Source organism: Crinia signifera, chromosome 9, assembly GCF_055691185.1.
Source record: "Crinia signifera chromosome 9, ASM5569118v1, whole genome shotgun sequence".
Classification (NCBI taxonomy): Eukaryota; Metazoa; Chordata; class Amphibia; order Anura; family Myobatrachidae; genus Crinia; species Crinia signifera.
Genome location: NC_139225.1, coordinates 142,448,878 through 142,460,974, shown reverse-complemented (window position 1 = coordinate 142,460,974; position 12,097 = coordinate 142,448,878). Strand labels below are relative to the sequence as shown.

Below are 12,097 nucleotides of genomic sequence, written 5' to 3'. Positions count from 1 at the left end.
CAATGCATAGGTAGCTGTGATTTACCAGCATGACAGAACTGAGGTCATGGGTTAAATTCCCACCACGGCCCTAACTGTACGGAGTTTGTATATTCTCCCACGTACTTGCGTGGGTTTCCTCTGGGTACTCCGGTTTCCTCCCACACTCCAAATATATACTGGTAGGCTAATTGTCTCCCAACAAAAATTAACCCTAGAATGTATCTGTTTGTGCGTGTACATGTGGTAGGGAATATAGATTGTAAGCTCCACTGGGGCAGGGACTGATGTGAATGTTCAACTATACTCTGTACAGCGCTGCAGAATATGTGTGCGCTATATAAGAAACTGTTAATAAATAAATGTATCTTCCATTGTGCAGGAGAGGGATTTTTTTTTCTCCCGTCCCACGTCGGTGCCCCCGATGGGCATCAATGCAGCAGAAAACTCAGTCATCTCGATGTGAGCACATTGTTATTGTAGCAATGCGGATGACACGTGTGTATTCGGTTATGGAATGCATCATAGACAGTCATATGGTCGACCACTAATGGTAGACAGTCACATGGTCGACAGGGTCAAAGGTCAACAGGTAAATGGTTGACATGGTGCTGAAGGCAGTGTCTGTACGCAGCTTTAGATATAAAAAAAAACAATGAAGAAGTTTCACTGATTAGTGTTCCTATCACATCTACACTTAACCCATGTAGTGTTTATATGTTTCATATACTCAATATTTTCTGGTACAATCATACCTTCCATTTATAAATGCAAAATCGGGACAAAATAAGATTCACTGAAACAACCAACTTTTTTAATATAATTAAACCCACTTCAGTGATCGCTCTGCTCCTTTCCCAGCTCATATAACAGGGCTGTCCAAACTTGAAAACCTGAGACTTAATAGTGGTTAAACCCAAAACAAGACGCATTTTGCTATAGAAACCTAGAATTTGACGGCAGATAAGAACCACTTGGCCCATCTAGTCTGCCCCTTTTTTTAAACACGTTACCGCAAACCATATTTGATCCTTATTTTTTTGTAAGGATATCACTATGCCTATCCCAAGCATGTTTACATTGTACTACTGTATTTTTCTCTACCACCTCTGATGGGAGGCTATTCCACTTATCCACTACCCTTTCTGTGAAGTAATTCTACCTCAGATTTCCCCTGAATCTTCCTCCCTCTGGTTTCAGTGCATGTCCTCGTGTTCTGCTGCTCCTCTTCCTGTGATGAATGTCTCCCACCTGTACCTTGTTAAAGCCCTTGATATATATGAAAGTTTCTATCATGTCCCCCCTTTCCCTTCTCTGCTCTAAACTATACATATTAAGATCTTTTAGACTTTCCTGGTAAGTTTTGTGATGTAGGCCATGCACCATATTAGTTGCCCTTCTTTGTACAATCTCCAATGTATTTATATCCTACTGGAGATATGGCCTCCAGAACTGAACCCAGTACTCTAGATGAGGTCGTACCAATGATCTATACTCAAACTCTTCACACAGACGAAACGTTAAAAAAAAGGTTTTATTTTTTTTCCGGTCGCAGGCTTGTCATCTTTTCAATATGAAAAAGCAACAGTAAAATAAAAAATAATAATTATGGCATGGGGACAAAGAGAAGAAAAGTAAGAGAACAAAGAAAATGTTACAAGAAAAAATACACATCCACTTTTCACTTTGAGAAAACTTCTTCCCCGCAATTCCTTCTGTTTGCTAACAGTGAATAGTTTTCCCTTTTTACGATGCAATCATTTCCTTTTTGTCTGCAAACCATTTCAGGGGCGGCCGAGGGAGACCGCAGATTTCAGGGCCCTATCGCTTGTACAACTGAAATCTGCAGCCGTAATCGATACTGTTCAACTTGAAGGGCAGTAAGTGCATTTGCTAGACGTTTAAGAAGTTTAGATCCCACTTCCTAGTTGATAAATAAAAAAAACATGGCAGCAAAAAGCCAGTGTTTGAGACCTATACAAAATTCAGCAAAGTGGAGACGTTATTATGATGCCCACCTGGTTGGGGGTTAGAGGAGTGGCAGTGACTGATGTGGTTTTAGTTGTATCCACAGTAATAACTTAAGGAAACGAGCAGGAGAGAGAAAACTCCCATTAAAAGGACAAAGAAGCCACCATAGATATGGAGACCTGGGACATGCCCAGAGGCTCTACTATAATCCCAGGGCATAACAAGAGACTTTTTAGTTTTTACTAAACCCATTTGTGGCTGCAGAGACCAGCACTTAGCCACAAAGAGGTTGAGGGCTATGTGGCATTCGTTGGCCAAGTTCGAAGCAACCTTAAGGTGGTGATTAAGCTTTACCTGTAATTGAAGGAACCTACTGAGGCCTTTCAACCCAAAAGCCAACTCCGAAGGTCAACCTGAAAACCTTAGTACAGAGGTGGAAACCACTTAAGACCTACCCTCTTTGACCATCGGCATGACTGAAGCAACAAAGATAGAGAAGGGATAGAGGAACACAAGAGTAATACATTGAAAAAATGGTAAAGGATGGAAGAAAACAAATGCTAAACTTCAGTAAGGACTCTTTTTTCTTTTATCAGCCTGGGAATGAAGGAGGAGGAAAGATGAGGAAGAAGAGGAGTAATGGTTGTGTTTGGAGAGCATTTAAGCCTCCTCTTCAGCTTCTTCATTGAAATCTTCTTCTTCCTCCGCTGTAGCATCTTGGTACTGCTGGTATTCGGAGACCAGGTCGTTCATGTTGCTTTCGGCCTCTGTGAACTCCATTTCGTCCATACCTTCTCCTGTGTACCAATGGAGGAAAGCCTTGCGGCGGAACATGGCAGTGAACTGCTCCGAGATACGCTTGAATAGCTCCTGAATGGCTGTGCTGTTGCCAATGAAGGTGACTGCCATCTTAAGGCCACGTGGTGGGATGTCACACACAGCCGTCTTGACGTTGTTGGGGATCCATTCAACGAAGTAGCTGCTGTTCTTGTTCTGGACATTCAGCATTTGCTCGTCAACCTCCTTCATGGACATGCGCCCACGGAATACTGCAGCCACGGTCAAGTATCGGCCGTGACGGGGGTCACAGGCAGCCATCATGTTCTTTGCATCGAACACTTGCTGAGTGAGCTCGGGCACCGTTAGTGCACGGTACTGCTGGCTGCCTCGGCTGGTCAGAGGGGCGAACCCTGGCATGAAGAAATGGAGACGTGGGAAGGGGACCATGTTGACTGCTAGTTTACGGAGGTCAGCATTGAGTTGACCTGGGAAACGTAAGCAGGTTGTGACTCCACTCATCGTTGCGCTGACCAAGTGATTTAGATCACCATAGGTTGGGGTTGTCAACTTCAGGGTGCGGAAGCAGATGTCATAGAGGGCCTCGTTGTCGATACAGTAGGTCTCATCTGTGTTCTCAACCAGTTGATGGACAGAGAGTGTGGCGTTGTATGGCTCCACCACGGTGTCGGACACCTTGGGTGAGGGCACAACACTAAAGGTGTTCATGATACGGTCAGGGTACTCTTCACGGATTTTGCTGATGAGGAGTGTGCCCATACCAGAGCCTGTACCACCGCCCAATGAGTGTGTGAGCTGGAAGCCCTGAAGGCAGTCGCAGCTCTCTGCTTCCTTCCTCACTACATCTAAGACAGAGTCTACCAGCTCAGCTCCCTCTGTGTAGTGGCCCTTAGCCCAGTTGTTGCCAGCACCACTTTGTCCTGTTAAAAATAATAGACATCTAGTAAGAAAAAAGTAAGGGTGATCTTTATAGACAATGTAAGGTAGCTGAAGAGCAGAATTCCGACCAAAGTTAACCATGAAGGGTGAGATCAATCAAAGTGTGGAGAGAAATAAAGTACCAGCCAATCAGCTCCCAACTGGCATTTTTCAAACACACCTTGTTACATGGCAGGTAGGATCTGATTGGTCGGTTCTTTATCTCTCCAGAACGTTTTTTTTTTTTTCAAATGCAGCCTGTTACATGACAGTTAGGTGCTAAATAGATGGTACTTTATACTTTGTCTCTTTCCAAGCTTTGATAAATCCTGCCCCCCCTAACAATAATGGTAAAATCACACCATATTTGTAAATCAGTTATAGTAGCTGACACACTGTATATGCTACACATTTGGGATGAACTCCGATCTATGATAATCTCAGGGTCGTCTATCCAGCACAAGCTGGGAAATATTTCAACATTACATCAGAGTCCAAAGTCTAGAACAAACGACTTACCAAAAACAAAGTTGTCTGGTCTAAATATCTGTCCGAAGGGGCCGGATCGGACAGAGTCCATTGTTCCTGGCTCCAGATCGACGAGGATGGCACGTGGGACATATTTGCCACCTAGTGGGAAAAACAACGTCAATATGAATTTACACCAAGAACAAAGCTGCTGTTGTCAGGAAGATATCTTCTGTCAGGTTGAATTTTTAATTGGTTACCATCCCAACCTCCCCAAAATGTCATTTTCATACTTCAACCATAGAAGGTTATTTAATTTTACAATGACATTCCATAGCAAGTAGGATTAACCATCAGGATGTTTACCATCGATGGTAAACTGATGGTAGATGACCATCTATGTTTACACAAACCGATGGCCATCCCTGTTTTACTGACTGGTCAGTGGGCCAATCAGAACCTGGGGGCGGGGCTTTGCAGGTGTCAGGGACAGAGCTATGCAAATAAACTTTCATAGAACTTAGTCAATGCTTAAAGCAATGGTTCACAAATGAGATCCCCAAGGCACCCCAGCAGTACAGGTTTTAGGTATATCCCTGCTTGTGCACAGGAGATATAATCGAACTGTGGCTAAAGGTTAACGTGGATATAAAACCTGGACTGCTGGCGTGACTTGAGGACTGTGTTTGGGAACCGCTGGATTAAGGAAACAAAACAAGCTGAAAGGATGTCGGTCACCCTGCAAGCAACTAGCATTGGCTAGCCATGGCCCAGATGGCTCACACATGCACACAGTGTGCCACGTCTGATAATCACTCGTGCCCCCCCCCCCCCCCCCCCCCCCGCCGTTCCTAAATGCAGAGATGTACGGAGAGAATGCTCCAATTACCTGTTGCCTCGTTGTAGTAGACGCTGATCCTGTCCAGTTGCAGGTCGCTGTCTCCGTGGTATGTCCCTGTTGGGTCAATTCCATGCTCGTCGCTGATCACCTCCCAAAACTACAAGTAAACATAAACCCTGTTGTAAGTATCAAGCGTATTGTGACTGCTAAGAACAGGAAGTAATAACCACATCCCCTCTCTGCCCGCAGCACCCTGCAGCCTCATAGCCTGCATCAGTGGTTGACACACTTTATACAATCACGGCACCCTAGAGTATCAGAATTGTTTTCATGGCACCCCATAAAAATAGTAAATTGAGTAATTGTGTTTATATGTCACCGTTAGTTATGTGGTGAGGGACAGGATTCACTTCTGATTCTCCACATATTTTATCATGAGAAGCTACAAGCACTGATTTTTGCCTATTATCGATTTATTATTATTATCCTATTATTATTATTATTGCCTATTATTATCGACCAATATCGATTTCAATCACTCCTGGACCATCAACACGAGGCACCCCAGGGTGCCACGGCACACAGTTTGGGAACCACTGGCCTAAATACATTATAGGTTCATACCTTTTCTTTATTTCATTTCTCTATTGCATCGTAGAAAATGATAGACACAAGCTAATTGGTTGCTATGGGAGACATCGCCTTTTTAATTAATTTCTAGAAGTTCTACTAAGTTTACCCCTAAGATAGGAACTTGACTGCGTTCCTGATTCAGGGCTGTACGCCAATGCATTTACAACTGCAGTTCCGTACGCAACGGATGGGCAACACTATGTTGTAGCCACGTGGAAATGTATTGATCCGCCCTTTAAACGGCATCACAAATCCAAGCGGCTGCATACAACACGCAGCGGCGCTTGCAGATCCTTTGATATTTGACCCCTTGTCTAACCCCACAGTAACTGAGCCCCAGGCACCATGTTTTCTGCAGGCGGGGACGCCGTTGTAGACGAGCCACGCCCCTTTTTTTCTGCGGGACTCACAATCCGTCCTAGGTATCCTCCTTAGAGCATCATTGCTGATGTACCACGGCGCATGTGCATCGTGGCCGTGACACGTGCGCAGTCGTACGATAATCGCTCAGCTCCATTCATACATTTATGAATCAGGCTCTGAACGTGCCAGTCTACAGTGACTGCCGTCTACTGGGAGTGGCCCATCCTCGGCTTCTGTACGTCTGAGGCTTATTCACATATATCATCAGCTTTTCTGGCACCTTTCACTCGTAACAAACACAAGAAAAGCGCTTTTAAATGCCGACACATCAGCGTTGCTTTCCCCACCAGTGCGCTCCCTGTCACGCAGCACTAAGGCACGCCGCCAGTACTAAAAAAAAACCTTGGTCTTCATTCATTTTCTTTTTATGCATTTTGCCAGCTCACTCCAAGGGTTTACAATACTTTCCGTTCTCTGCAGGAACCGCAGACCTCCCCCACCCGTCTCATTCTCCTTGGCCTCTTCATATACACTGCAAACTCTGCCTCATCTCCCCCTCCCCCCTGTCCACATCGACAGAGGAAGAGAGAGAACAATACAGCCTTACAAATGCAGACAGTCTGCGAGAGGGGGGCGTGACATAAGGGGTATTAAGCCCAAAATGATGTCACCATCGCAGAAAAAGGATGCTGACATCACTTGTCTGATCATTAAATAGTTACATCATCGCTTAAGGTGACAGAATTAAACTTAGAACCATTGAGATTAACCTCTCATCGCCCAGAGTCCTGGCTTATCCCAATAAAGAACAATAAAATTAAGAGAAGACGCCACATGATCCATCCAGCATCGTCTATATTGTAATAATATATATAAAAAAAATAAAAATAAGCCACTGTATCTTCTATTTTGTTATAACGGCTCAGTCGCGCCGTCCTGTATACGCGTTTATCGGAACGGTGATCAGTTTTTTTTTTGTAATATAATGTTCTGTACATTATATATTTGACTATTTAAAATATCAAGTCACAGAGTAATGCATATGTTCCAAATGGTATCAGCAACACAGCGTACACACAGAGCATACTAGGAGGGGAGGAGCCTGACACCCCAGGGTGTGGCACTGCAGCTGTACCAGGCTGTCATCAGCAGACACGCTCACAATGCGTTACTAACATCCGCTATCTCAGCCATCAGCCATGTTGCTAACCCGTTATGTATCATGCATAGACTGCAAGTGGAGAGTGCAGATTCCTCACCGATTATTCCTCGAAATATAAGCATTATGTATAGAACTGGTGAAAAAAAAAAAAATATTTAAACTTTTTTTTTTTTAAGGCACAAACGGGTCATTTAATTTTTTTTTTTTTTTACAAGAGATGGAGGCAAATTCTCCTTTTTGGCAGCTGCAATAAAACAATGCAAGGAATCATGTTTATAGTCCCCTAGCCACGATATATATCGCTCACACAGAGCCCTGCAGATGGATCGTAAGATACACACCCTCCTCCTAATCCCTACTGTAATAGCATTACTGGCCAGCTCCACTGCAGTGCAGATCTACGTCACAGACAGTATTTTCTAGGGAGATTGGGGTTAAATATACAATAGAGAGGGTGAAGCCGGATTTGGAAAGAGACCTCACACCTCCCTGTAGGGTTTTGGGGATTTAACAAAATCAGAAAAGACATTTTTTAAAGGTAACTCCCACCCCATTTCTGAGGCTGATGGAGAACAAAGACTGGAAGACTTACAGAGGGAGGGGGCGGGGGGGGCTGGTACTATAGAATACTGATCTGCTGGTAGAATGGACCATGATAGATCATCCATCCATTTATCTCAATTCCTGGGACAGATTCTAGAACCACTGGATCATTGAAATGGGATCATGCAGTGTTTTAAAGCAGTCAATATAAATTCTAGTATCTGGAAACAATGCAGTTTTATTATTTTCTATTTAAAGCGTAAATGTAGCTCATACCACACCAAGCAGCTGGTACTGCTTTCACATTGCAGAAATGGGTAATGACACTGTATTCTTAAATGGGACTTTAAAACGGGTCTGAGCCTTGAGACCTTTCACATTGTAGGTGAAAAACGTTTTAAAAATCATTTAATACCATTCAAACATTCAACCCGTTTAACCCCCAAGGGACACGTTTCAAGCCATTGAAATAGAGCTGTTCAAACTGCCCAAAAAACGGCTTTAAAACGTGTAGGACTCTGCTTTTTAACCGTGTTGAAATACCGGTTAACTTTAACCGGTAAATCAACTCTGGCACTTTCACATTGCAGCCTTAAACGTTTTAAAATGGAAAAAAACAGCAATATACCGTTTTAAAAGTGCAATGTGAAAGGGGTATAATTAACAACAATACAGTAAAATAATAATTATAAAGCACAATATTGAATGGTATACATGGTGAAATTATATTGCAAGGGGTGTGCTGATTTTAATTTAAAGGTTTCTTTAATAATTATTAGGGTTGCTTTAAGATCTTATTTTTTTCCCTAGAGCCCACTCCCTGTTAAACACTTTTTCAGCACTGGTCAATCTCATTATTTATGAAAACCTTTGTAGAGAAAATAAAATGGCAACAATTATTTTCTGAATGTCAGGTTTTAGATGAACTGGGAAATCCATATTGTTTAAATTGTGTATATTTTAAGTATGAACACCATGTTACATAATCTATCAATTTCAGAGAGGATTCAAGTTAAAGAACCATACTAACAAATATATATAAAAATAAAATAAAATCAAAAAAGACTATACCAATACACTGACACACAAACAAATGTATATAAAAGATGTTTCATTGTATTGAAAAAGGCTGACTGCAGTACTACAAATACAACCCCCCATTGGAAGAATGTCAGCCTACAGACCTTCTGATGCCATTAGAGCAAGGGAGGACCTTACACATTACCGCCATTTCCCTGGACTGTCTCTTTCCCCAGTCATCCTCTACAAGTAGACTGTCATATTTCTACTCAAAAAAAAAAAAAAATTTCAAATATTTTTTTTATAAGTGTATAATCCACTGTAAATATTTTTTTTAATCTAAAATAATATAATAATAATGTACAAAATTTAAAAAAAAAAAAATATTGAGAACATCTTAAACCAATATAATCTTTATCAACCTAGTTATTATTTTTCCACAGCACCAAGAGGATACATAAATATTTAGATAATATGTCTCCGCCCAATTATTAAGCATCTTTAAAAGAAAATTTGATCGGGGTACCCATTTTACAGTATATTTTTAATTTTGATTCATGATATACTTATTTTATTTCATAGACATTAGACATGATTACAATGTATAAAAATTACACAGTAACCGACATACATGAAAATATATATAATTATTATTTATTTATTAAGACCATGGATTGATGGGGAGACCATTTCCAGATTTTGGGATGAGGATGATTCAGTGGGTGCATGCATAGACCGTGAGGATGGGGTGCAAGCCTCACCTTAGCTCCGATCTGGTTACCGCACTGACCGGCTTGGATGTGGACGATCTCCCTCATGGTTCTTAGCTTAGTAGGTGGTCCGGGGATAAAACGGTGGAAGTGGCGACGTTCTAGCGTCCGAGACAATGGCGAGGAGAGCAAGGCAGGCGGCTGGGTAGTATAGGGAGGGGGCGGGGCCCCGGCAGCGACGGGGGCGGGGCTTTACAGGGGGGCTTTAGGGGGGATGCTTGCTGTGACACTACAGTAACCTCCATCCAGCTGAACGGTACAATTGTACAATAGAACATTCTGCTTCATATATACATATATATTGGAAGGAACAGGAGTAGGTGTGATTGCAGGGCTGTCATTGGCACTATACTGTCTGGTCTGGTTCCATAATGAAGGTGACAGTCTTGGAACCAGTCAGTGTAATTATTGTAAAATTCTGAGATCACAGATCAACATTTACACAAAGCAAATGAACAAACAGACATATGTGCGATGTCTTGTCCCAGGAACATCCTATCAGGGATGATGGAATGGTTTCACATATTGCTCTATATGGGCTATATTCAGACCCACTCGCTGGGCTGCCAATTCACAGTCTGAGCACTGTCCGCAGTGCGCATGCCCGGGGTCCCCCCACCAACGAAGCTCACCGTTTGCAAGTTGATCGACAGGCGCCGGGCGTTTGAGGGCGGAACACCAGCATTTTCTGGGCGTGCCCCAGGAAACACAGGCGTTGCCTGGCCGTTATGAGGGAGGGTCGCTGACGTCAGTGGCAGCCTCCTTCTCCCCACAGTGATCTTCCTTCCCGCGGTGTAGACTTACTCGACGGCTGCAAACAGGGGAAATCCATCCTCATGTGCAGGGCTGCAAACGCATTCACAGCTATGCACAGGATTTTGCATGTGCGGGCAGTGGCGTAACTACTGTAAGGCAGCCCCAGCTGCCGCTTGGGGGAGCAAGCGGCAGTGGGGTCTATGTGGCATGTGGGGGCACTCACCAGACCTGACCATTGCCCTGCAATTTCACAAGGTGGCTGATTATCGAATGACTGCGCCTGCATACGGAGCGTAGAGCGCATGTGCGAGGCCATTCAGCGGAAAAAAAACAATCCCCAGCTTCTTTTTTTGATCGCTATCTGTACGCAAGTTGACTGACAGGCATAGGCGTGTGCACTGGGGTGCCCAGGCACCCCCTAATGACCAGACCACCCACACCCCCTGCTGCCGCCATCTCTGGCCTCCAACCCACAGCTCTTTTGCGGCTCACAGTCTGCCCGCTGTTAGAAAGGAACCCCTGGGCAAGGAGCATGTAACCCCTCCCCACCCTGGCAATGAGTATGCAAGTCCCCTTGGCAATGAGCAGGCAACCCCCCCCCACATCCCCCTGATAATTAGAATATAACTCCCCCATGGCAAAGAACATATAACTCCCCCTCAGTAACGAGCCTGTAACTACCACACCCCACCCCCACCCTGGCAATGAGCATTTAACTCCCCTTAACAATGACATGTGGTACAGGGGTCCGACAGTCGGGATCCCAACAGTCATTAGCCAGACGTCAGGATCCCGACTGGCCGGACCCAGACAGCATGATGAGCGCAACTAAGCCCCTTGCGGGCTCGGTGGCTCGCTATGCTCACCACCTATTCTATTCTCCCTCTATGGGGGTCGTGGACCCCCATGAGGGAAAATAGCCGAAGGCCGTTGGGAACCCGGCTGTCGGTGTTTTGACAGTCGGGATCCCGACGTCGGGTAAACGCCTGTCGGGATCCTGACTGCCGGGACCCCGTCCGGCACCCCTAACAATGAGCATGTAACTTCCCCCTGGCAACGAGCATGTAAATCCCCCCTGAGCAATGAGCATTTAATCCCCAGTGTCAACAAAAATGAAAACCCTGGCAATGAGCATGTAACTCCTGAAACTGAGAAATTTACCTCTGACAACGAGCATGTAGGTAAGCAGCACTTACGTGGCATAATATGTAATAGGCATTACAGTGTGGTGTGTGGTATAATGTGTAATAGGCATTACGTTGTGTGGTATAATTTGTAATGAGCATATAACTCCCCCCTGGCAAAGAACATGTAATCCCCCCCTCCCCCGATAATGAGCATGTAACCCCCTACCCCCCTTGCAAAGAGCATGTAAGTCCCCCTAGCAACCAGCACGGAACTCCACCTAGCAATGAGCATGTAACTTCCCCCTTGGCAACGAGCATGTAAATCCCCTGTTGCAACAAGAATGAACCCCTGGCAATTAGCATGTAACTTCTGGCACTGACCAACATACATCTGTCAACGAGCATGTAGGTAAGCTGCACTTATGTAGCATAATGTGCACTAGGCATTACAGTGTGTGGTATAATATGTCATATGCATTACAGTGTGTGGTATAATTTGTAATGGGCATTACAATGTGTGGCATTATGTGTATTGGGAATTACAGTGTACATTTTTGCAGCACACTGTCTAGTGTGTGTGGGGGGTGGGGGGGGTGGGGGGGGTGAGGGGTGGGGGGTGGGGGTGATTCATTCTGAAGCTCATATACATAAATTAAGTAGTGTTCAGGTCTGAATAACCCCCATATACATCCCCTGCATAAATAATGACTTGAAATACCCTTTCCTGTCATTTTGTGGGGCAATGTGC

The 12,097-nt window shown here is 44.2% G+C and overlaps 1 protein-coding gene across 1 annotated transcript; it reads right to left on the bottom strand.

The window, feature by feature from the left end:
• Positions 1 to 1,494: 1,494 nt before the first annotated feature.
• TUBB (tubulin beta class I) lies at positions 1,495 to 9,615 on the bottom strand. Its single transcript, XM_083160025.1, has 4 exons — positions 9,458 to 9,615; positions 5,024 to 5,132; positions 4,186 to 4,296; positions 1,495 to 3,668 (listed from the first exon to the last, which is right to left on the bottom strand). Exons 1-4 carry the CDS (start codon positions 9,512 to 9,514, stop codon positions 2,611 to 2,613), a joined length of 1,335 nt encoding a protein of 444 aa, XP_083016151.1. The 5' UTR covers positions 9,515 to 9,615; the 3' UTR covers positions 1,495 to 2,610.
• Between the last annotated feature and the right edge of the window lie 2,482 nt (positions 9,616 to 12,097).